Raw genomic sequence first — 26634 nt, 5'->3', positions numbered from 1 at the left:
GCCGCGCGCACCTGCCGCTCGCCACGGCGGCGCGCGGGGCGCCCTCGGCTCCTCTCTCCGCCGCTGCTTTACCTCCGGGCGAGGCGAGGCGAGGCGAGGCGAGCGCTAAGGCGGCGCCCCGCGGCGTGGCCGCCCGCCCCGGGCAGCCCCCTCGCGGCCGCGGGCTGCGCGCGGGGCTCCGCCTCGGCCCGGCCCTCGCCTCCGCCTCAGCGGCGGTCGAACACCACAAACGCGCGGGCAGCGGCGTTCGTCTTTTCTCGCGGGCGTGTTTTGGGCCACCGCGGCGGCGCAGGGGGCGGGGACGGCGCCAGTGCGCCTCCCGGCCTGCCGCCATGCGCGCCCCCGCGGCCGGGACGGAGGCGGGGAGAGACGCGGCGCGCGTAAGATGGCGGCGCTGGGGGCGCGCGGGTGGCTGCGGGGCAGCGCCGCGGCGGTGCCCTCGCGGCTGTGGCGCGCGGCGCCGGCGCTGTGGGGGCGGCGCGCGCGCGGCCAGGACGCGGCGGCCGGTAGGTGAGCGGCGCGCGGCGGCCCGCGGCCGTTGGGGCCGGGGCCGGGGCCGGGGCCGGGGCCGGGGGGGAGGGGTCGTTCCCTGAGGGCCGCGGCGCGAGTGCGGCGGCGCCCTACTCCCCTCCTCGTGCTGCCGCGCGTGCTCGCACGCACTGCCCGCGTTAACCGCTCACAGAATCCCCTTGCAGGAAGCAGCGATACCAGACCTGCCTTCACCGATGAAGCCGTTCAGAATTTGCTCTACAAAATGACGGGGCTGAACTTGCAGAAGGTTTTTCGACCGGTTAAAAAGGAGCTTAAACCGCCCAAGTACAAGCTCATGACAGAAGCGCAGCTGGAAGAGGTAGGCGGCTGTGCTTCAGTTTAAAGCACCTCTCGGTTTTAGCAAAAAGCTTGCAACAATCCGTATTTATGCTTCCTGTAATGCTGCAGTTTAAAGCAATATAGTTTCTTGATTTGTTTCAGCACATGTTGTAAATTAATGTAAATTAGTATTTCTTCACTTTCAATGAACGTGCTTTTTTTTTTTTCCTGTTGACTTTATGGTATATGGGAGAAGATTGGATACAAGGTCTTTTTGCTTTTTTTCTTTAGTGACAGATTTCCTTCTTACCCGTCTTTCTTTCCACCTCCTATTGATATTACGTGTATTTATCAGATGCTTAAATGTAGCCCTGGGAGTCTTTGGACTGCCTTTTTTCTGTAGTCTGGCCATGCTCCAGGACCACGAAGGTGCCTAACTGAAGGCAGTTCTCCTGTGAGCACAATCATAGCTGTATATAAACTGATGGTAGTGGTTTCTGTTATGTTTTGGTGGAAATCTACCATGGAGCATGGCTGAAATAAACTTGATGTTGTCAGTAGTACACGTGGATTTTTGTTTTGGTCCTCCTTCCAGTAATGTGTCTGAGTTACGGTAATGGTGTATATTGTTTTTATGTGATTTTTTCCACATAGATATTGAATTAGATGGTGTCTTACTTTTTCTAAACTGCAGGAATAAGAGATTTATTTCCCTCTAAATTAAAATATTTGGCCTGAAATTGTATGTTAGCTTTCCAATAGAATGTGTTTTGTTTTGTTTTTTATTGTAAAGTTAATTAAACTACTACTATTATTTTTAGGCCACAAGAAAAGCTATTGAGGAAGCTAAAGAAAAACTAAGAATGCCTCCCGTTTTGAATGAACGAGAGCCAATTGATGATATATTAGCAGAAGACAAAATCCTTGAAGGAACTGAAACTACAAAATACGTGTTTACTGATTTAACTTACTCCATTCCACATCGTGTGAGTAACTTAATATATAAATACATTTTAAGAGCTTTTCATTTGTAATTTCAAAATAAGCTTTAGGTTTTAATAAAATATAGTGATGTGTGAAAAATCTGAGGAGCTGTAAATTAAATTCTTGGTACAAGGCAATACAGAAACACATATTTCAAAATATTCCAACAGATAATGATAAATTACATTCCAGTGCTCAAAAGCAGGCATTTTGAGGGCTGGGGGGGAAGGGGAGCTGTGTGATAGTTAATTATTTTAAAAGAGGTGCTTATGATTTGCTAAGCTGCTTATTGGAAATGCTGGGTTCATCCATACTTCCTGGAAACTAGTGTGGAATTGAATTGCTTAATGCTGTGCATAGACCAAAAGATTGAACTACTTTACAATTGCAAAGATGTGGTGGAAAGTCGAGTGAGTAATGAATTTATGTGAAAGCTGCAAAGAAGAGTCCTCAGATAGTTGTGGGATATAGGGATGAAGAAAACAATTGGACTACCTTTGATCTGGCTTATGTAATAAAACTTCTGGATTGTCTTAAGTAGCAGTAAGAGGTCAGAAAGATTATCAACATATCATCACGATTTTAAGAAATCTGCATGGTCCAAACATGCATAATATTGATGATCTTGGGAAATGAATTACGAAGTCTTCCCTCTGTTATTTGAGAGTGCTCTCAGGGAACGTGATATTTATTTTTCTGCCTCAGTGTATTTAAAATGTCCTCATCCCAAAGAAGTCTTCGCTGTCTGCAGCCCTAAATCAAGTACACTTGTGAACGGATCTGAATAGTTGTGTGGGTTTTAGCTATGTTTTGTTTTGCAGTTGCCCTTGCTGAAAGCATGGGTTTTGCATTTGCTCTTACTTGATTCTCTCTCCTACCTCTGGAACAAGACTAAAAAAGTACTTGCATTATGCTTGCATTTTTCATTTAGTATGCATTATTAAATGAGTAAAATCAGGCCAGCAGCAACACTTGCTCCATTCTCTGGCTATTAGTTATGTTTTATCTCTAATTTTTGCAGAGCTGTAGCTTGTTTGTAAGCATGTGCACAGTTCCGTCTATATGCTAAGATTAAGGTGCAAATGTAGCACTTAATTAGCAGAGACAAAGGGAGAAAAAAGGATTTAGCGTATACTAACTGCCAGAAAGAAACCGTTATGTTTAGAATGAGTTTTAGGAGGACTTTCCCAACCAAGAGTCTTTCTTACATTGGTTCTGACTGCAAAGAGAAGACTAGAGGGGATAATACTTGTTGCTTTTCTTACTTTCAGGAGCGTTTCATTGTAGTTAGAGAACCAAGTGGTGTATTACGCAAAGCATCCTGGGAAGAACGAGACAGAATGATACAGATATTCTTCCCAAAAGAAGGGCGCAGAGTCATTCCCCCGGTCATATTCAAGGATGAACACCTTGCGGTAAGGCTTTCCTGGTTTTGAAAACCGATTATTTGTATTTACTTAGTTGCGCTCTGATGGAGAAACTGTGTTCTTTGGACAGAGTAGTAGCTCTTAATAAGCCTGTCTGTATGTTTTAAGCTGCTTGAATTCTGTTTTGAACAGGTGCTTATCAGTATAACTTACTTCAATAAAGTTCCAGGTAAACTGGACCAGATACTACTATCATACTATAAACACACATTTAATTGTTATGCTTAATCTGAAAACACAAACTGGTGTTTTAGGAACAAAAACTGAGAAGCGCATTCATGTTACCAAGGCAGTTACTGCACTTTTTGCCACTTTGTCTTATGATTAAGTGGATGCTTTTTTAAAGAACAGCAATGTTCTGGCTACCGTCTAGATTTTGGATAACTGGAATGGTGTAATACAGAATTTATTACTGAATTTGAACTGTCATTTTAGACTGTGTTTCAGCAGGACCGTCATGAGGATATCCTTAACATGTGCATTGCACAGTTTGAGCCAGATTCACCTGACTATATCAGAGTGAGTTCACTTGCTTTTTCCTACTAACAAATCCAGTATTAATGAAGAATTTAGGGTTTATTTTGTAAGCATAAGTATTATCTGGGGATCATAGTTGCTGTTCAGATGTGCTTTTTCCTCCAAATGGATTACATGTCATCCTTGTGATAAGCTTTTTGCATTCTTGCAGAGAAGTAAAACAGGGTCCTGTTTAAATCATATTTTCAACTGTATAAAAAGAATTGCAGATGCATAAAATAGAATTTATATAGATATTATTGGTATCAAAACAAAATTAACAGTAATGCCCATAACTGACCACAACCAGAGTTGTGTTACTTCAGTCATGTGAACTACTATATTAGGATTTGGAAGGATTGGATATATAAGTGATGAAGTGCATCTGAGAACATTATATGCAAAATACACAAACTAATATTTTTGCCAAAGGCCAGGTGCAAAAGTATACCTGCAGCTGAAATAAATAGTTAAATTTAGTAATTGTAGTTAGTGGTGAATATGTTAATCTACTGTTGCCTTTAAAATGTTCATTACTTGTATTTAGGCTGTAATAATGTTGTAAATCACTGTTTGGGAGCATAATTGCTAGTGGGCAAGTAGCTTTTTCAAAGTAATATTTCTCCTCTTTGCTCTAATTTTTCTTTCCTATTAAAGAATAGGTTATAAATTGAGGACAGTGGAATGAAGGTTCAGAGGTTATGCTCCCTCCCTCCCCACACTGTCAGTGCATAGCTATTATTTAGCTTCTTCTTACTGGGTTATCCCAGCATTGTCCAGAATTAGATGTATAAAGTTTTGAAGCAGCATGGTTCAGCTTGTGGTTTATTCCTGCAGTTTAGGGAGATTAGAAAGTGAATTGGATTAAAATCTAAAAATAAGTGAGGATTTGAGGGGAGAAACTCTCAACAAGCTCCAGTTATGCTATTGAAACGGAAACCTTTCTGTGTGTAGGTTCATCATCGGACATACGATGACATTGAGAAACATGCTAAGTATGATCTGCTCCGTTCAACAAGGCACTTTGGAGGAATGGTATGGTATCTAGTAAACAGAAAGAAAACGGATGGCTTACTAATAGATATGCTCCACAGAGACTTGTAAGTGATGTTTGTCAGATATTAATTATGGTTATCTAAACAAATACTAGAAAAAAACAAGTTCCATTGTTTGAGAAGAAAAATAGTGTTTTTGTAAGATGCATAAGTTTTCACTTGCATGAAGTTATTCGCTAGCAGTAATTCTTATATAGAGAGAGATTCAGAATGGAAGCACCAACTACAGGAGCATGAAACTAGGTTTCTACAGAAATTAGCCTTTTATAATTCTGGTTCCTGTTTTTGTTGTTGTTGTTGTTGTTGAAGGTTTTGTTTTGGGGTTTTTCTTTTCCTGCCCTATAATTGTCAGTGCACTCCTAGCTCTGGGCACCACTGATTTTAAAGCCTAACAATTTTATACTACTGTTGCGGAGGAGTGATGCACTTCACTCCTGAGAGAGAAGCAGCACTATGCTTATTGCAGTGAGATAGTGACTTAAAGTTCAATCGTAAATAAGAATGATTCAGCGAGGTTTGATTGGCAAGGTTCACTCAGTTATTTACTGCATGGAGGACAGGGTCAGATGCAAGCGCAACGGAGACCCTCCCGTTGAGTCACAAGTTAGGAAAGGGCCCCCTTGCTTTCCAGACTCCTCCTGAGAGGAGGCTGGGTGTGCCTGGATCTGATCCTAGTTTCAGACTTGGTCAACAGTTTATGTCTAAAGGAGTGTGTTGCAAAGGAGACCCTCCCATTGAGTCACGAGGTTCAGACTGGACCCCCTTGCTTTCCAGACTCCTCCTGAGAGGAGGCTGGGTGTGGCTGGATCCGATCCTAGTCTCAGACTTGGTCAACAGTTTATGTCTAAGGGATTATGTGCACAGTCAGTCAGAGATATAACCCAGCAAAGTTTTGCTGAAGTTTGCAAAGTTTCAGCATGCCGTTAATCACTTACCGAGGATCTGTCACGGGTAAGGAATCTCCCAACCTCGAGGAGTAACCTTGCGAGGCGTCCCTGCTCAGGAGGAGGTTCTGCAGTGCAGCCCCCTGCTGTGCAGGAGAGCTCAATGGGCTCTGGGCTGCCCCCTATTTATGGGGGGGGGGGAGATGATTGACTCATATTTGCATGTTAGACGGGTCTTAGTTGGCACATGCTCAATTAGCCCCTGTCTACGTGATGTTTACAGGGAGAGAGTGCATCTGGGTGGGAAGGAGCACACTGTCACAACTACTGATCTCAATTTTAGCTTTTAAGATTCACATGCTCTTAAAAACTGCTCTAAAACCAAGCATGCTTTTTTCACTTGACTGTAGCTGGTAGATTAAACAATGGGAATTGATGGATATACTTTTATATTATTTTAAATCCAAGATGGATTTCCATAAGAAAAGTTGCTAAATTCATTGAAAACTCACTGAGGCAAATATTTAATTTTTCAAAATTTCAGTTGAATTAGGACAAATGTATAAAATTAGAACTCAAAGTTGCAGTGATGTTGGCATTTATTTCCTACTGTTGAATTTGCAAACTTCTAATGGTCAATCAGATCTTACTTCCAATTCTGAGGATATGAAGAAATATAGGGAAGTTCCAATTTTGGTTTGGGGATCAAATTGTTAAAGGGAAAATTCTAATTCTGGACAACTTAAGTAACTGGAGTTTGGAGTGCCTTCCCCAGCCACACACCTGCTTCAGGTTTATGTTTAGCTTTATGCAAGCAAAACACTTATTCCGGTTTAAATGCAGCTTAGGATAGGTGTCATAAGACTTCAATACTAGTTCTGTCAAATATGCTGATCCCTGCAGTCAGTGTCAGAAAACTACTTTTTGGCATGGCTGTTCCATTAGTTGTCATTGGGTAATTCATTGTATTTTAAATAGACAGATTACAGCTTCATTAGAGGTGAACACTAGACGAGGCTTAAGGCACAGCATGGATTAGTTTGTACCTTATGCAATATACCCTGGTGTTCAGGCAGTATTGGTGCTCCTTGAGAACAGACTGCCATTGCAGTAGGTTAGGGGGTGCCCATGCAGATATATTCTAATGACTGCGCAGTCAGTGAAAGCAGAAGCATTTGAAAGCCTGTTAGTGTGCAAGCAAACTGTTTGAAAGTATTTACAGAAATTAATTGCTACAAATGAGTCCCTTTGTTTAGGTTGGATGATACTACAAGTTTAATCACACTGTATCATATGCTTCATCCTGAATGTCAATCAGCTAAAGAAGCTAAAGAAGGAAAACTTCAGGGAGTGGACCTGATCAAGGTATGCTTTTCTACATTAAGCCTAATGACCTACAGAAGCGAAAGTTCTCAAACAGTAAGAACCTAGTTAATAGTCTCAGAACTGCCTTTCTTTAAAAAGCAGATATTCAACTAGCAGTGTTGCATATGTTGATTTTTCTACATCAAGTGACAACATTTCAGTTGGAGCCAGGTGACATACCATAGGTATGGTAATCTCATTGTGCAAGCAAGTATGCTGTTAATCGTACATTAATCTCTACTGTACCATGTTTATAGGTATTTGTGAAAAGTGAATCACAGAAAGAAGGCTATATACAACTGGCCCTTCAGGCTTATCAAGAAGCAGTGGCTACTTCTACAGCTTCGTGAAATAAATCTCAAGTCTTTTTATGTTTCTAATGTTATATGAATATTATGAATGTCTATAAACATTCTCTGTACAGGATTTGAAAATAAAAGCTTTTGACAACTGAATTTTATGGAAAAAAATGTACAAGAATATAGAAATAGAGCTGTCTTTATTTTTAAGAATACTGTAAATGAACTTGCCCGTCTTTTCTTCTTGCTTTGAAGGGACAATAGGCCCAGATTTTAATTTCTTTATGGTTGCATTTTCAACCTGAACAGCTGTCTGTGCTTCATTTAACTACTTGAAAAAGTGTATGCTTTTGAGAGATTGATTTAGGAAAGTGGTTGTTCTGCTACTTAGAAGTGAAGTGAAGGGTGAAGTGTTAGTGTTGGCTAACAGCCTAAAAGAATAACTGGGCTACAGCTTGTTAAGGGATGCAAGCTAAGCCATACAGCTAAACCATAATTAGACACATTAGTATACATGCTTATGTTACACACTTAAAAGAGTCACTTTAAATGCTAACACTTAGCTACCATGGTAGCTCTCTTAAAATTATTTATAATAGACACTTGATGAAACTAGGTTAAGTGATCTTAAATACTAGAATTCTAAGTCATTAAAACCACAGGAATAATTTGTTTAAAAGGGTTTATTAGTTTCTTGATAAATGAAAAACAGTTTTTTGTATGCAAGTGAGTAGGCCTATGTATTGAATTTCAACACAAACTGATGATTTTATTTATACATTTGCTGGGTCTGCCCTCTCCCTACCTGTTACATGGTCCACCTTCAGTTAAAAAAAAAAAAAGCTAACTTGGAACATATTGTCCACAGAACTTCATTCCTTTATTTGGAGTAATTGATTTGGTCATCTAAAAAATTGAGTTCACTCATCTAACATCTCTTCATCCAGATTGATATCTGTGGTATCAATATCTTCAAGATCCAAGTTATCTAAGTCATCTTCCAGGTCCAGAAGGGTCTAGGAAAAGGAAAGACTAGATTACAGAGATACTAATATGATTACATGTTAGTCAGCACTTGTGATAACTGGAACTCTATCCTGGATGATGAACACATTTTGCAAAACACCAAGCATAAACAATCAACTGGAACATAAGTATTCAAATAAGCTGCAGAGAGAAGCCACCTTCTTGGTAAGAACTGGTGTAAATCCCCACCCCCCAACAGCTTTTAGAGTTATGACTTTTTATCATGTATGACTGTTTTTTTGACTCTGCACTTTTTTTCTTCTCTAAGCTCACAAAGATGTAGGAACTGGGCTGTATCCCTGTGTACAACAGGGAGGAATCCATGTGCTGTAACTGGGCTTAAGATGTCTGATTGGTATTAAGACAAAGTGACACCCTCTAGAAACCTGGTTTAATCAAATTATTAGTTTATAGCCTAAAAAAATTCAGTGCTGTACTACAACACTCCTTCCCTTCATATTTAAGTACCTTCTGTTCTCTTGTTGAAAGTAGATCAGAATTCTGTGAAACTGAGTTCATCACTTCTGGTTTAGGAGATAGAACTGGTTCTTCAGCCTGCTTCTAATAAAAATGACATTCTTTAATAAGTTCTTTTGAATTTAAATTCTTACAAAGGCAAGTAAACAGATAGCAGACCCACATCTCCCCCAAGCCATGGTGGTTCTCTTTCAGAGCTTCCCTAAATAACTCCTGAACCATGCTTCCATGGTTCTGGCACTGGAGTTCCAGTCCTGCTTACTCTACTGGAGCTCCCCCTGCTCCCACTTTTTCCTCCAATTAGAGAAAGCAGTTTATGATACTGATACAACACAACCAACCTTTAATAAACATCAGTTAACTTCAAAGACAGGAGTGCTGTGAGAAAACAAAGCGATTTTCAGGGCCTTCAAACGGAAGATTAGGTTCCTCCAGATTTCTTGCAGAAAATTTAGCCAAGAAAAATCCTACTTTTTTCAAACACAAGGCCAAGATAGCAAAACAAGTACTGACCATCCCAAGTTTCTATTTTTACAGTCAAGTAACTTTAAGTAACCAAGAGGTTACTTAAATAAGCAGTATAGTCTCAGGAGTAAGTTATGTGGCCTAGCAGATGCTTAATACTTGGAGGAGAAATGGCCCAATGTTTCTACATAAATGTGAATTCTGCCCAAGGTAGTCTACAAACAATTGAAGGCAGCACTAAACTATTCTGGAAGCTTTTGCCATTCACTGTCAAAGTGGTGATATTTTCAAAGCTGAACCTCAATTTAAGACACTGCTACTCTAGGAAAAATTATTTAAGTAGAATTGCAGGTCAGAGACTACACATAAACTTGATTATATTCTTAACATAAGTGATAGTCCTTAACACAGTTGCTGGGCTTTGTGTTCCATACCCTATAACGGTTAATGTTCATCCTTCCTTCTTTACTGCTACATAATTCATCAGTTAATGCCATTACTGAAGCAACAGTATTATTCTATCAATCAGCCATGTTTACATTATTTTATTTACATAACTATCTCCTCACTACAAAACTTTGCATATTCAACCTCAGTCGCAGAAGAGGGCTACAGTTTGAGGACTTCCTATGCAATCATGAACTGAATGCAAAGATATGCTTCAGCATCAGTGGCCTTCAGCTTCTAATGTCAAATTAATTCCAATTTAATGTGTCTCTTACTTTTACAAAGCTACTTCTGTATCCTCTTCAACAAATGTGCATGCAAGTTTGAGTTTGCTTAAATGACATTTGCTTTAACACACAAGAAGCGAAGAGTCACTAAACCACTTGAAAGTAACAGAGGTGGTCAAAGAGATCAGTTTGAGTTACTTGGAATATTGACTAGAAAGTATTTTCAAATAATGGAGCAGGATTCCTAGTCAGTTAGTTATGGAATAGTCTTTTTCCTTAAATGTTTGTCCTAACAAAGAACATGGAGTGTTTTTAATTGCTGTGAAATGCAACAGTTTCCAGGTTCCAGCTCCTGTATTTTTAGAATGCTGGAAGCAGTTAAGGTAGAAAATGTTTGTATGTGTAATTCGTCCTGCAGAAAAATAATAGCAATAGAAGTTGGTGATTACTCACATGCACTTTAATAGAGACTGCCCTCTGTTCTAACAAAAGATGATCCAAGGTAAGTTACCACAAAAAAGAAATAATTTCTTAGTCAAGAAGTTAGTAGTTAAGAAAGTAGATTAAGAGAAGTCTGAGGCAAAAGAATGTGGAACTCAGCTGCAGTTCTCACAATACTTGCAATAAAGCCAACAAGAGCATTAGTTTGTCTGTTACTGCTGAAATATCATCCAGAGTAGATGTTATTGTACAATAGTGGAGTTGCTTCTTTCTTAAACTTCACTCATTAGTAGTAACACTGACCTGAGATGCCATTACTCCAGAAGGCTCAAAACCTTTTGCTTCTTCAAGTAAATTTCTTTCTTCATTTGGCTAAAAACAAAAAAAGTTTATGGAATGTGTAAGTGATTTCACTGACTCATTTAAATCTGAATTTATGTATCACCAAAGGTTTTTATTCTAGAGGGGAAAAAAAAAAAAACAAAAAAACACACACACACACACACACACACGCACACACACACTCCCGCTGTTTACTTACAGTGACAAGGGGATATTCCCTGGCTGGCCGCAAGTCAGCAAGACTTTGTTTAACATATTCTTCAACAACAAAAGCTTCCTTTAACCCAGGGAAAAGATTCTCATATTCTGTAGGATCAGCAAGGGATTCAGCAGCTTTTTGATTGACTTTGGAAAGATTCTCCCGCCACAGTTTAACAACCCTGGAGATGCAAATAATATTCTGCTGTATACAGCTAATTTGGCAATAATATTCTTTCTTTGCATATGCTTCGAAAAGTTACCTTGAAACCTGGCTTGGCAAATACGTCCGTGCAAGAAAAGCAGCTTCTGGAAGACGCCCAGTTTTAATCAGCAGTTCCAAACATGAATCAAGCCTAAAAGATTTTAAAATGTGATTTTAACTAGTATGTTTAACAAAGACAGATTTTGCATTAGATTAGCTGTTTATTCTATGACATTATTAAGGTATCTTCAGGTTTAAAAAGAAGTAGTCATCGTAAAATAGAATCAGCCTTTCTGAAAAGATACGCGCCACTGTCTCTCCATGAAATTTTAAGTTTTGGTGCATTGCAGTTAATTTGAAAAACCTGAGGTCTTTTGCATTTCAGAAAGCAGAATAAGAACAATCAGAATCTCTTGCTTGATACTTACTTTCCCTGCAGGAAGTAGCTCATAAATGCTACGTTGTTCTTGCCATCTTTTTCTGCTCCTTCAGCTAACTTATTCACCATGTTAGCATTTCCTGAAGCTGTAGCCAAGAGCAGTAGACCTCCATAGTCTTGTGCATGGTGGAGACATTCCTGGGCTAGGCCAAACTGGCATTTACTAATGGCAAGCTCAGCAAGTTGCTTCCATTTCTGTTCTGACTAATAGTACAAAGGGGAAAGGGAGGAAAAGGGGGGGGGAATTTTTTTTGAACAGCATTTAAAGATTTCTAGATCTTTCAATAAAGAATGTAAATTTACTTGTTAAGGTACCATATCCCATCATTATATTTACCTTCCTTTTGAGATGTTACAATTATTACAGCTTCAAAACACATGACAGTTTTAAACACAGATCATCACACAGCTATACCATTATAAAAATGAGAGTTTTCCATTAGACATGGAGGGAGAAGGTAGAAATAAGTTTGGAGAGTAGACAGTATTAATCTCTTAAAGAAAGCTCCAAAATTAACCTGCAGAACATAAAAGCATTTTGCCTGCAAGTTATCGTTCTACCACTAACTTCATCATTTCACAACAGGAACAATGAGATCAGTACTCTGAATAATTGTTATGGGCCAAATCACCTCCTGTCAGTCTTCCTAGTGCATGAGAAATAGCCTAAGTTTGCCAGGCTGGAACAAAGGCCCAGAGGCCTCCATCCTGCCATTGCTATTTCTCCTCTCACTGATCAAAACCGGAGATTAAGGCTTGGTTGTTGGTTCAGTTTTATATTCTCTAGGAGCTCCTGTAGCTTTCTGAGGAGACATTCCTCTATCCCCACTCCAGAGCTTAGATTCCTTTGAATTACAGAGGCAGAAGAACTGCACATAGGAAGTTGGGGGTATGTGTACAGTGTTCAGAGAGCTATTCTGCCATCTCCACACACCACTGCCCTCTTTGCACAAGCACAGGGCCTCACAGATTCATTCTAATACTCAGCATTAGTGTGAATCACCAAAAGTTATGTTTACCTCAGCTTCCACTGCAAGCTGATATGCAATTTTTAATTCTCCAAGTTGAAGAGCAAGTTCAAAACGATGCTCAGGATCTGTGGATACTGCAAGAGCTTGTTGTTTGAAGCCCTAAAATAAAAATCTGAAAGTAAACCTGTGGTCTGTCACATCAAACAACATCCTAGATGTTCTAACAAAAACCCTCTAAACAAATATTACAGTATTCTCAAATAAATATGGATTATTAGAATTTTAGTTTACAAATAATATGACTGTTTTCTGCTAAGCTAATTCAATTAGAAATGTGAATAAACTGATTAAGTTTCTGATGACTAAGAAATAGCTCTCTTGCCTGTTTTTCAAGAAAATGTGCAACTCTGGTTCTCTGTTCTTTTGGAATTGTGGGAAGAACTTTGTCAGCCATACCGAAGTCTCTTCTCATCACAGCAGTTTGATATTCAAGCACCGAGACCAGCAAGGAGTAGCTAACAATGTTTAGCTCTTTATCACCCAAATAAAGTCGGTTGTCCTTAGGGATATACCCCAAAAGATACATTGTCCTGAAACAAAACAAAGCATATTAATCTTGGATAAAACCACTACCAAATAGTCCTAAAAAATAATAATAATAATAATAATAATAAAAAATAAATAAAAAGTTCTCAGCAAAAATATTCACCTGAAGAATTCTAGTTTTACTGTACATACTTTCATGCAACAGTTTATTCCCTGAAAAAAATACATTAACTGCCTCAAAACATACATTAGCATGATGTGGTAAGAAAAAAGTAATGCAGGGCAAAGAGGTAACAAGGTTCACCTTGTCTTATTTGAAAAAAACATTTAAACGCTTACAATAAATGCAGCAACTTACCTGTCTAAATGGGCAATAGTGACAATTTCTCCTCCGACATAGTAATTGAGTCTGTTCACAGAACTGGTGTAAATAAAGCAGTCACCTACCCACAAGCCCGTTTTCACGATCTCTTGAATTTCACCAAGAACCTGCAAAATTAAGTTTATTTTTAATTAGCTATATAAAAGGTATGTTTTCTGCTATAATAAGACTATAGCAGTTTCAAATTAAATTTAGTATCCTACACTTCAACAGATAACTGGACTCAAACTCCAATCACATTTCAAAACTCGAAAATTGCAGAAAAAGTTTAAGCTATGTGAACATACTACCCAAGTATGTTTTTAAAAAACAACCACTATAACTCTATGAGAATAGTAAACGGAAGTCTGAAGAGAAATCTAGGCATCAAGATCTCTCAGGCTAGATTTCAAACAAAGGCACTCTTTCAAGGGATAGTCTTCAGCATACCAAATAAAATGGCAAACAGGGTTCTTCAGGCAAATGTATACTGTGTCATACTTAATATTCTGGAAACAAAAGTTTAATAGTACTACATTAAGGACTTCTTTGTTATGCTTTGGAAAGACTTGTTTCAATAATCTCTAATCCTTGTCACTCTCTGTTTTGAAATAGAATTTACCTCAAAAGCATCTTCAATTCCATCTTCAGTGACTCCTTCATGTGTTTCTTGGGCTGCTGCAACTTTTTCTGATAGGTATTTCAGAATGAAGAATGACTCTTCTGTAGCAATGCAGACAAGCTCACCCGAGTCAGACCAGAAAATCTGCATCATCAGAATCAATAATGGCACTGTTTAACAGACCCCAGGTTATGAAAGGAGGATATACAAATTAATGTTAAAAAGTACTAACTCTCCTTGCAGCTTTAGCAACTAAGAAGCCAATGTACACGTAAGAGATTTCCCTCTGCTATAAGAGTGAGATAAACTTAAGAAGTTATTACTTTACGATTGTCAGCTTGGTTTCATTCAAGAAAATGAGCAGTCTAGTCAAAACTCATTAGAGCCAGGCACATAAATAAATTCAGTTCTATCTAGACACTCACATGTTTGGGCTGAATTTCAATTCTGCGTATCAATTCTGTGTTTTCCCAATCATAGAATGCCAAACCATTAACAGATCTGACACCCAACAGGAAGCCTCCATAGATGCCTGGAAGGAAATAAAGGTAGAAGAAATTGGCATTGTGGGGAAAAGAAAAAAACAAAACAAAACAAAACGAACCCAAAACAAAAACCAACATGTGTATTCTAAAAGTAAATACCCACCTTCTGCTCCAAAGTCTGGTTTGAATGACTTCTTCTCTTTGAAATTTTTAAATATCTTTACAACACTGTTGCTCTCCCTGATTGCATATCTAAATAGAGATTGCATTGTAAAAAAAGTTATTTGTCTGTTAAAGTAGTAAATTACTAAAATCGTAAGCTGATACAAAACAACTGCTATTGCATTTGATTTGTCTTCAAAAATTAGCAGAGTGACACAAACTAAAAAGTTTTATGTAGTGCAGTTATGAGAAGTTTATTATCCAAACAAGTTCTTGTCTTCAGGCCAGTTTACAGTTTGTACAGCCTGAAAACTAGCAGCAGCAAATTTAAGATAATACAAAGCAAAACTTACAATACTTACTCGGAAGAATCATGTGCCCATACAAACTCCTGGGCAGAACCAAAACTCTTGTTTCTCAAAGCCATAGCTGTGTAAATGATGTATTCACCATCACCACACACTACTACAAACCTAGACCAAGAGAAAGAAGTGTTGGTCAGACATCTGCACTCAGTTGATCAAGTAGATAATCTGAAAAGTTACTAGGGACCCTAGCCCTGTATGATCGCTGCAAACACAAACAAAATAAAAATTTCATACAACTTGTGACTTGATTTTTATACTTCATGTTACTATCTACTTGCTATCCCCTCCTCCTCCTGGTCTCCACCCAGCTGCTCTTCTACTTGTATCCCTTTACCTTCCCTTTCTTTCAGTTCAGTTTATCTGTTGACAGAGAAAAACAAACTCAAGAGAAGTGATACAATCATGTGGTTTACTGCTATTACCTTATACACTTTGCTTTTACTTTATTTCTTCCCCTATCTAGAATCCAACTTGTCTGTTTAAGCTGTGATCTCTTACAGGTGAGGGCCTCTACTACTCTGTGATTTTACAGTGCCTAGCTTTAAGGCTGCCCACTGGCCATAGGCTCTCAGCCACTCCTAGGGCACATGCAACTAGTTTTTTTAAATTCAAGATTTTTTCTATATAAAAGGGAAAAAAAAGAAATACATTTAAGTACTTTGTTCTAAAATCTATTACCGTCCATTAGGGTTGTGCTGAATTGTCTGTGGATAGATTTCACAGCTCCCCATATCCTTTACAGCCAGTGGCAATCTTTCTCCATCTTTAATTTCAGCATCTCCCATAGCTTTCAAGTTAGCCTGTTGGACTTCTGAATGTTTAGCCCAAATAATTTTTCCATTTGAATCCATGGACATGGCAGGTTCTTCACGACCAAGCTAGGAAGTGTAGCATAAAAATTTAGCAAATGGAGAAAATACATTCTTGATTAGCTTTCTTTTCAGTTCAACATATCTAGTGAAATACCATGGCTCTGGCTAAAAATGCCAAAATAACTAAAATCAGCTGCTCTGTAAATAGCACAGTAATACAATACTACAGTAATAAGCCACCATTTCCCATTTGTTTTTCAAATCAATAACTGTACCTTAACAATAATGCTGCCTTCATCGTATCCCAATGCCACATTATTGGATCCTCTTAAACTGGCCACACACCACACCCTCTCCATGCCATAGTTGAGGGTGCTTTCAAGGCGGTACGTGCTTGAATGCCAAATGCGCACAGTTCCTAGAAGAAATACATGCCTTTTACCTTCTCTTAATGGGAGGGCAGGAGGTGTGCTGCTACACCACAACAGTAGTTTTCCCATAAATATTTCCCCTATCCTTTATATATCAGAAAATACAAGATTACCATCTTCTGAGCCTGTGATTATGATAGGCAGTTCAGGGTGGAAGCTGACACATGACACATTCTGAGCATGTCCCTCCAGTGTTTGTACACATGTTTTATTCTGCAAGAGTCAGAAAGACACACACAGGTAACAAACGCATTGCTACAGTTTTACCTTCATTTCTTAAAAAACAATCCAAATATTATTTTGAAACCCATTTGTTTAGACTTTTTCCAGTAACATTTATTTCCATGTGGCTAAAGCAACAGTATTAAATACATACTAGAAAACTAAGGTTGTACTGAATTAATTTATCCTCCCCAGAAGAAAATACTCAAGTTATTTCCCTTGACATAGTTGCTCCTATTTTCAGAGGGGCTTCTGCTTACAAAATATGCTTTCTTAGAGCAGAGACTAACAGTAGATTAAAGCAAGATAAAAAGCAGAGTTCACTTCAAAAATCAAAGCAAAACATGGATCTGAATTGAATTACTAATGAAAAGAGATCTAACATCTTTGTTCTTTAAGGGTGCCTATTCACAGAGTGGTGAAAGAAGAGTGTTCTCTGCTTGAGACAGCCAAAAGTAGACTACAGAATTCATGTATACAACTATACATGGTGGCAAAATTTTAAGCAGATAGTTATAACAGCCATTACTGCAGAGCATACATAAATTAATAGCACTGACAAACTTCTGAGTTCGGATTTACTCCAAAACAATATGCTTTAACTACCTGGAAGTACTATCTCCTTTAGTCAAGTTTTTCTTGCCCTTCTGGCCACTCCTGCACTGGTACACAGAAAAAACTTACAAGCTCTAGGTTCCAGCAATAGTCCTTCGGTTCAATCTTTCTCTCTTTCCTGCCAGCGCATTCAAATGAGGCAGCAATGCAGTGACTGCTTCCCTCCCTCCATGACCCCTGCAAACTGCCAATTACAAGATCTGTGTGCACGTGTGTATGCATGCGCATGTATGTGCCTGTGTAAATGTGTGTAGGAGAAAAAAGAGAAGGGGAAGGGAATAAAGACCAAGAAAAATTAAAGAAAAAAAGACTGAGAAGTGAAAGGATGGAAAGAGTAGATACAGAAACAACATCTGTCTGAACACAGAGGAGTACCTTAATCCACAAGAAAAGAGGTCCAAAAGGAAAAAACAGGGATTACAGCTTTACAAGAAAGAAAAGTAATGCTAATAAAAGCAATGTTACCACAAGTTTAGATTAACTAACCTCAGAGTTAATTTGCACAATTCAGAGCAGGTTTTCTTGAGGGTTAATGAAATACTCCCCCCCACCCCTAAGAAAATACATCATGAAATATTGCCCCTACTTCCTTCTTTACAAGGAAGAAAAAGAAAAATCTGTTGGTGTTTTCATGTCCTTTCCCTCTCTTCCTATGTCTTTACTAATGATTTTGCTAAGGCAAAGTCTGTCCAAGAGTTTACGAAGAGCTGAACACATGATACCTGGTAGTCCCAGATCTTAACCAAACGGTCGTCAGCACCTGAAATGAGGTATGGCTTGTCTCCTCCACTGTAATAGTCAATGCAGTTTACACCTTTTTCATGGCCTTCCAAAGTAAAGTTGGGTGAAGAAGAGCCAAGCTGCCACACCTTGCAAGAAAGAAAAAGAAGAAAAAAAGAAAAAAAAAAGAAAATCAATCACATGTAATTATTGATCTTTTCCATGCAGGTCAACCTTGCCAAACATAAATGTCCTAATGCATGTTTAGAATTCCAAATGTTCAGAAAATGTTTTAGGTGAAAAGCTTAAGCAACTGTTTATCAAACTACAAATCCCCAAACACAAAAATAAGGAAACATGTCAAGTTGCATACACTGGGCTCACAACTCAAAGCAATGAAATTGTTTTCCTTCAGTGTTTTCTCTTAGGATATTAAACCCTGTAAGATGCTGTTTTTAAGCAGAAACATCTTTTTTATCAGATCTAACAGAGCTGGAAAAAGCATTCAATCTTTTGCGCATACAGGATTTTTCCCTTTTTTTTCTCCCCCTCCCCCAATATAACCATTACCTCCCGTGACAGTGTGCTCCCTTCCCTCAGATGTGCTCTCTCCCCCTCAAACTGACCTCCCTGTAAACATCACGTAGACAGGGGCTAATTGAGCATGTGCCAACTAAGACCCGTCTAACATGCAAATATGAGTCAATCATCTCCCCCCCCCCATAAATAGGGGGCAGCCCAGAGCCCATTGAGCTCTCCTGCACAGCAGGGGGCTGCACTGCAGAACCTCCTCCTGAGCAGGGACGCCTCGCAAGGTTACTCCTCGAGGTTGGGAGATTCCTTACCCGTGACAGATCCTCGGTAAGTGATTAACGGCATGCTGAAACTTTGCAAACTTCAGCAAAACTTTGCTGGGTTATATCTCTGACTGACTGTGCACATAATCCCTTAGACATAAACCGTTGACCAAGTCTGAGACTAGGATCGGATCCAGCCACACCCAGCCTCCTCTCAGGAGGAGTCTGGAAAGCAAGGGGGCCCTTTCCTAACTTGTGACTCAACGGGAGGGTCTCCGTTGTGCTTGCATCTGACCCTGTCCTCCATGCAGTAAATAACTGAGTGAACCTTGCCAATCAAACCTCGCTGAATCATTCTTATTTACGATTGAACTTTGTTAAGTCACTACCTTACCACAATAAACATAGTGTTGCTTCTCTCTTATGAGTGAAGTGCATCACTCCTCCGTGACACCCCCCCCAATATTTCTGTGTACTCCAAATAGAACTGTAGTGTTTAATAAAGCTTTGAGAACCACATTTCAAAGATCAGAGGTGATAGATAATCTTGTAAAGTTATTAACTTACTCAGTACATGCACAATTCTTAAACTGTAACTTGACCAATGCACAGGTCCTTGTACAATAAAAATTCTATTACTGCACCCATTTTTAAGAATTTTAACCCACTGTCCACCTGACAGTGGTTTATATACTCTGATAATTAATGAATTTCCTTTTTTAAAATACAGTTTCTCTACCTTGATTGTCCTATCCAAAGAGGCACTGGCAAACTGATTATTGTCTTTCGGGTTTATGACAATCTGCATGACATAATGGGTGTGTCCTTCAAACACTTGAGAACAAGACCATTTCTTATCCCAGTCCCAGAGTTTGATAAGCATGTCATCTGAAAAAAACAAGCTCGTGTTAGTTTAGTATGTTCTAATATCCACCTTCTTAAATTACATAATTCTTAGTAACTTCTAGTTCAAGGCTCATCCATCCCTTCTCCTTAAAAGGAGGAACTGCTAATATTCAACATATTTTTTATCTGTAAGACTACTGGTCCTTGCAGAAGGACCATAAGCAATGCAAGATTCTCTTAAAGATTCTCCAGTAAAACAGCCATAAAACCAAGAAACAAATTAGCCCGTCTAGCACAGCTAAATATACCATTTCTTTTCAGATGACTCACGTGCCTTAAATAGAGATTAATAATTGATATTAAGGTACTGAATTATTAATCTTAAAATATTGGACAGATATTATGGAACTGGACAGATATTATGGAACCTCTGCTTTTTTTCTGCAGCATCTGCTCTGGTGAGCACTGAGGAATAAGAAGTAGAGACACCCACATTAGCTTTCTAGTATCTTTATTTCAATTGTAAGCTTATTAGCTTCAACAGAAAAACACAGAGAAGCATCATAGCTATTTCTGACACAGGAAGCTCTGTGCATTCTCAAGAGAGCTGCGACCGCATTAGTAAAGCCTCCAGGAATGAAAAGGACTGAGGAGCACAATGCTGAAGCTCTTGGACAAGATCTGCTGGAATACGGGCTTTTCCACTTTCAGGGTAACATAGATTAGCCCAAATAACAAAGAACTGAGTAGTATCTTGGGGAAAAAAAAATTAAAACTATCTGTCCCTTCAATTCAGATTTCCAGACGAAAACATACTCCAAAACATTGTAAATTCTTCCAAAAATGTTTTTAACCAAGATTATGCCAGGTTTGACACTGAACTCTAAAAAAGCAAAACAATCATTCTTACCCCAATATGATTAAGGTACAAACATCTCTAAATGCTGAAAATTCAAACAAGCACTGGAATCCTGATGATGATTATTACTTATCCACGACAACTAGATTGGCGTTTTTTTTGTTTCACTAATTTCTTTTGTGTAAGTTAGTTGTTTTTTTTTTTAAGTAATGATTAGATTTTTCATAAAAGCAGGGCCTTGATGAGCATACTGATTTAATTCATCCTTTTAAAACATACTGAGCTTATAGATATATCTGGTACTTTCAGAAGGCAACCTTGATATAGCACGAAATGTCTATCTGTTCCTTCCTCACAACAATCAGCTGTTCAGCTGAGCAGCGTTCCTTTGCCTTCACATGCTCATCTCACAGTCCAGTACAATGAGAACTCCATGTTTTCTTTGTCTCTTTTGCTTTTTTGGGCTCATATGTGTGTGTGTGTGTGTGTATATATGCATCTCTGTGTGTGTGTATACACATATACACATATAAACATATATACATAAACACACACACATAAATATTATACATATTAAAAAATGTTGCTGTGGCAAACTGCCAAACAGTAGCTAATTAGCATGTATATGAACTTTTTATTTGACAGATACTAAGCAACAAGAATTTTGGGTCTCCTCTAACACGAACCTAAGCTACTATATTTTCAATCATAAGTACAGTTGATATTCCATTAAAAAAAAAAAAGTGAATGTATCTGGCAAAGAAATAATGTGAGATGACAACTGACATGTTGACTACTTGCTCATGGATTCATATTTCAGCAGGAACAGTAAGACATGAAATCCCTAACTAGATAGAAAACAGAAGCCTAAGAATAGCTGTTTTCCAAATGTCAAAATATACCAAGAACTCTTACCACTGCTTGTCAGTATGAAAGGCTGTGTAGGATGTACGGCAATGCAACGGATGTAATCTGAATGTGCTTCAAACATATGAACTCTTTCCAAGGTGTTGTAATTGAAAACTCTAATTTGCATGTCATCCTAAGAAAGATATGAAAAACAACCATTAAAACAGGACTCTGTCTAATACAACTTATGTTCAATGTAATGTAATTAAAAGAAACGCACCTTCATTAAAGATTTTCTAACAAAAACATCTTTAAAGAAAACTTATTCTTGATATATGGCCAATGAGACAATTTATAATTTGGTTCAGAAGCCTAAATTACCCAATCCCATTTCAAGGTATTTATAAAATAAAGAGAATTTCAACTAAAATTTCTTTTTTAACAGATACATTTAAAATGGCCTTTCGATTTAAAAGTAAGATCAAAAATGCTTTGAAAATTACTAGGAAAACAAAGAGCAATGTTCTCCAATATCAAACAGTAACATTACTGCTGCAGGGCCGAGATGAAAGAAAACTCAGGACTAAAACAACTGAAAAGGTGCTTTCAACTTGATTTTTTTTTTTTTAATTCAGTTTTTGAAAAAATGATATCCTGATTTCAGATATGGTATTCTCTCAAAAGCGTTGTTTCTGACCTTCTTTAAAATGAAATTTTGAAGAATTATCTGACAAGGAAAAAACAGGAGGTAAAACTTTCAATAGTACCCATGGTATATAAGGCCATCAGAGTAAGCAAAACTTACGTGTTTGGATAAATTCTATCCTAAATGTTTTATCCAAAGCAAATATTTTTCCACTCTGTCTTTTCCCCTTTCATACAAATTCCTGCTTAAGTGGCAACAACTCCAAAAAACATCCTTCAGAATAACAGAAAAAGACATATATTCTTTGAGATCAGCCTATCAGTGTAACAAGTGTAGCACAAAGAATAAGCAATGACTAATGTCACATTTTCAAAGTCACTGTGATGAGGCTCTGGCCCTGCTGCTGAAAGTGGTTGTCTTGCCCTTTCCTTACTACTTTTTGCCACTGCATCACAGCCTCCCTTGAGAAAGCAAAGCCTGACATAGCTGCACAGTAAACCAGGTCTTTGAAGAACTGATCTGGGTGAAATTAAGCTGGGAAAAATAAAAATGGAGATATCAACTTGGATCAGTTCCTAATCCAGTTCTCACACAGCTGTCTGAACTCTTGTGCTGGCAGAGAAGCAGCAGCGTGGAACTCCTTGAGCAACAGCGCTGGCTTATGTCCATTTGAAGTAACTGTGACATGGCAGCCTAACGTGATGTAACAACAAGAAACTGTTTACTCTGTGTATATGGCGGAAGACTAGAATGAAAAAAATTTAGAGATAAAAATTATAGGCATTATTTCAATTTAAATTAAAAAAAAATTAGTAGAGAAAACTATTCTCTGGAGAGAGTTTTCTCTGGAGAGAATAGTCTCTGGACTTTGGAGAAAACTATTCTCTGGACTTTTCAACCAACTGTGTCTACTTATTCATGCTTTCCATGTATAACTTTTCAACAATCAGTCTAAAGGCTGATTCAGGAACAAATTGGAGAGGCCTTCATACCCCAAATTGCAAGTTACTGCATTAAGATACTGTTTATGTTTTAGTTGAGACATAATTCCTATTTCAATTTGCCGTAATGATAATATAGAATAACTGGTTGATGTTCATTCCATCACAAAAAACGTATTACCAAGCTTAGAATACAACTATTCAGCTTAAAGAAGTAGCCTAACTGAATAAAAGCAGAGTATTTTTCTAGAGGCGAACAAACTTCTAAAAATTTTTATTTTAAATAGAAACGTGAACAAAAGTAGAAAGCAACTTTTAAGTCATTTTACCTTGGATGGTCCAGAGTTTCAGCTTGCTTACAGCAGCACTACCAATATTTAGCCAAAATTGGGTGCTGAATGCATTCCAGTTGACAGCAAAAGTTGAATCCAGACTTACCTTGCACCAGATCTAGAATCAGCCACATTATTATGCTCACTTTAGAACGGCAAATTCAGGTTTTTAAGCTAGCATAAAGGATAAAAACTCTGGGTAACCATAATGAAGTATTCCTTTCTCCTCTAAAAATTCGTATCAAATCATGCTGCTTGGTGATATACAAAGGAATGCCATGAAAACAAATCAGAGAAAGTGGTATTGCATATAGAACAAGAAGAAGACAGCTTACAGCTCCTGTAACAACCCAGTTCTTTCTTGCCACAAATTTGGCAGCTCTCACTGGCAGGTCACACACTTCAAAGGTCTTCACCAGAGTCTAAGAAAAAAAGTTATATCAATTATTAGTAGTAATTTAAGATCCTTCTTGTGTATCTAACATTGGAAAATGTATTTCATATACAATAGTGGAAAAACAAAAATATCACCTGTGTTTCGTGATTCCAAACACAGACACTGCCATTGTAAAGGCTAGCCAACATCCATGGCTCTGTGGGATGCAAGTCTACACTCTTCACCCGGTCAGACCGAGCTGTTAGTTTTCGCTTTATATCAAGTCGGAGAGGCTAGAAATGAAAAAAAATTCACAATACTAAGTTATGCAACATAGAATTGTAATAAAAACAACCTGGGAGGAAGGAAAGATAAAGTTAAACCTTAAAATAACTGGAGTCAATCCTGCTTTTCAGACAGGAGGCTACTTCTCTCTTCTACCTGCCTGCTTATTTGTTTTTGTAGAACTTCCTGAAACAACACATCTCTACCAATACTAATGGGTCCCTTTAATTTACTTTTGCATTTTCTTAATGTAAATAGCATCTACAGCACAGGCAAAGAACAGATGCACTGCACAGCTCCTTACAAAGCTCCCTGATGTCCCTGAACTACTAAATCAGCGCTAAGAGAATTTGCTTCTAATGCAAACATCAAAAAACAGGTCCTCCTTCTATTTCACTCGAAAATACAGGTGTGGAAGCAAGTTATCACAATTGAAATAACCAATAACATAACAACATTTGCCCATTACCAATTTCTTTGCATTCACCAAGTTTTTGTACTCTAACAAGTTTTCAAACTTAACACTATGTAGTAAAAACTGGTAGGAGGGAAGAGTTTAAGTTTTTCCATTATAATGCAAGTTTTGACTTTCCACTTTCATCACTGGCAGTCTAATGCTAGAGTACCTAAAATTCAAAAGTCATGAAGTATAGCAAAGTGATTTTCTAAAACATCTGAGGCATTAAAAATTTGTTCAGATGTACATTACATAGTATAAGGAGAAAAAGATACCTAGCTATCATGTAGCATATGTAACTTATAGAGATGACATCTGATGATAGGTAATGAACTTGCGGTTTATTATTTCTGTGATAAACACTACAAAAGTAGGCAAGAGAAAGTGCACACGATCCCGCATTTATTCCTCACTTCTAATCTACTGGTACTAAGGTCCAGACTAGGGCTGACAGTAACATCCCCTTGGACTACTTGGACAGCCGTGAGGTCTGTGCGACGGATTACCGCAGACTAGCGCACCGGCAGCGGGGCCGAGGGTTCCTCTCCGCGACGGCCAGCACCCCGATGCCTCGGGACCTCCCAGCGCCTCCTTCGGTGTTTAAGGCGAGGCGCGGAGTAGCGCGGCACGGGGAGGCCTGGCTCCAGCGCCCCGCCACGACCTGCTCCGGCCGCCGGGCTGCCGCAGGCCCCCCCGCCGGCGGCGCTGCGCGGCCCCCGCGCAGGGCGTCTCGCCCCGAGCGAGTGCGCGGGGGGCGCCGGCTGCCAGGGCGCGGCGCGGTGCGGCGCGGGGGCTGCCACCGCCACCACGGCAACGCCAGCCGCAAGGCCGGGTTTGTAACCGCCGCGCCCCCCCCGCAGCGGGGCCTGCACCGCCGAGCCCCCCGCCCCCGCCCCGCTCCGGCTCTGGCCCCGGCCCCCGCCGCACTCACCATCGCCTCGAGTGGCCCCGCGGCAGCGCCGAGGCGTCGCCGAGCTCCAGCCTGCTGCTGCTGCTGCTGCTGCTGCTGCTGCTGCTGCTGCTGCTGCTGCTGCTACCGACCGACCGACCGACCGACCGACCGACCGACCGACCGACGTGGAGCTTCCGCCCCGCCGCTCTCGCGAGAGGCGCAGCGCGAGAGCTCGGGCCTCGCGATAGCGCCGCCAGGCCCCTTCCCGCGGGGCCCGGGGCATGCCGGGACATGTAGTCGGGTTCCCCGCCCTCGCTGCTGCCGCGGGGCACGCTGGGAGCTGGATTCGGCGGGCGCGGGAGCGCGCGCGCTGTCGCCTCAGGGCGGCTGTGACGGCCGTAACGGCTGTGGAGACGTTTGCGCTGTGCGTGGTGGGCGCTGTAGGGGGCCTTTGCCGTCCCGGGGACAACCCTTTGCGCGACTTTGGATCCCGCGGTTAGAGACGGCAGTGGAAAGCCGGTGTGCTTTGCCCGGGTGTGAGTGACCTAGCGAAGAGAAGGATCCCTTGGTTGCCTTTGCCGGCTCAGCGTGGTCTCTCCAGGCGCTTAATGGTGGCATTGGCCAGAGAGGCTGGGAGCCGTGTGGTGAGCGCAGCGGGGCCCTGAAGCAGGCTGCTGGAAGGAGCCCGACCAGCCTCTCTTGAGCCATAAAAAGACTAGATCTTGGCTAGTCCTGGAGACCTTGTAGATGCGAGAGGCTGCCTGACACGTTTTTCCTTTTCTTAATGTTTTTGTCACCTGAAGTTACAGATACCTTTACCTGAAACAGAGCTTTGTAGAAATGTTACAGTGAATGTGAGATTTCAGGCAGCACCAGAACACAGGGAATCATTGCTGAGAAATGTTGCTCCAGCACTGCTTGCCAGATAAAAGTTCTATCTTCAATTAAAAATTGCAAACCCTATTTAATTCTACAAAGGAGAGAAATTACAAGAAGGATAGTTATATTCATTAGGTTTCAGTTAAAGAAAATACGATGATACAGTTTAAGCATTCAGTTGAGGTTTAAGAGCCCACTGTGCTCTATTCTACAACACAGGAGGAAGGACTGCATTGCCCTGGAGTGTTTGCGTTTTGAAGGACATAGAAACAAAAGGGTGACAAATTACTTTACCTCTTGTTATTTTCACTCCAAGAGAGCAGAGACAGATACCTAAAATTAGAAAGACACAGGCCTGGTGAAAATGAGTGAGAAGAGAGATGCCAGAAGCAAGAGAAGGGTTGCGATGTTGTCAGCTGTAATGGGTGAGTTTAAGCTCATGTATACATGAGAACTTAGAATTTCAGCTTTCATTTAAAGCCTGTTTGTAGTAATGATTGTGGAAAAATCCTTCAACATATCGGAGTACAGAATTTCAGAAAGTAGAATCTAA

At 39.8% G+C, this 26634-nt stretch overlaps 2 protein-coding genes across 3 annotated transcripts; one reads left to right on the top strand and one right to left on the bottom strand.

The window, feature by feature from the left end:
* The first annotated feature begins 385 nt into the window (after nt 1-385).
* Nucleotides 386-7496, top strand: MRPS22 (mitochondrial ribosomal protein S22). Its single transcript, XM_067301937.1, has 8 exons — nt 386-506; nt 696-850; nt 1632-1796; nt 3066-3209; nt 3657-3740; nt 4692-4837; nt 6933-7041; nt 7299-7496. Exons 1-8 carry the CDS (start codon nt 386-388, stop codon nt 7389-7391), a joined length of 1017 nt encoding a protein of 338 aa, XP_067158038.1. The 3' UTR covers nt 7392-7496.
* A 509-nt stretch (nt 7497-8005) lies between these two features.
* Nucleotides 8006-25325, bottom strand: COPB2 (COPI coat complex subunit beta 2). Of its 2 annotated transcripts, none has more exons than XM_067301935.1 (22): nt 25242-25325; nt 23724-23861; nt 23528-23614; nt 21340-21466; nt 19459-19607; nt 17925-18071; nt 16479-16578; nt 16210-16352; nt 15801-16000; nt 15117-15227; nt 14756-14844; nt 14533-14639; nt 14108-14251; nt 13483-13613; nt 12961-13168; nt 12627-12737; nt 11597-11811; nt 11227-11319; nt 10965-11145; nt 10727-10795; nt 8835-8927; nt 8006-8356 (listed from the first exon to the last, which is right to left on the bottom strand). In XM_067301935.1, the coding sequence occupies exons 1-22, from the start codon at nt 25242-25244 to the stop codon at nt 8261-8263; spliced, it is 2742 nt and encodes a 913-aa protein (XP_067158036.1). In that variant the 5' UTR covers nt 25245-25325; the 3' UTR covers nt 8006-8260. The 2 variants fall into 2 exon arrangements, with proteins under 2 accessions (XP_067158036.1, XP_067158037.1); XM_067301936.1 differs by having other exon boundaries at nt 8835-8924.
* Between the last annotated feature and the right edge of the window lie 1309 nt (nt 25326-26634).

This window comes from Apteryx mantelli, chromosome 9 (assembly GCF_036417845.1).
Source record: "Apteryx mantelli isolate bAptMan1 chromosome 9, bAptMan1.hap1, whole genome shotgun sequence".
Classification (NCBI taxonomy): domain Eukaryota; kingdom Metazoa; phylum Chordata; class Aves; order Apterygiformes; family Apterygidae; genus Apteryx; species Apteryx mantelli.
Note: the sequence above shows the minus strand (reverse complement) of the source record. Positions and strands in the feature narration are given on the sequence as shown.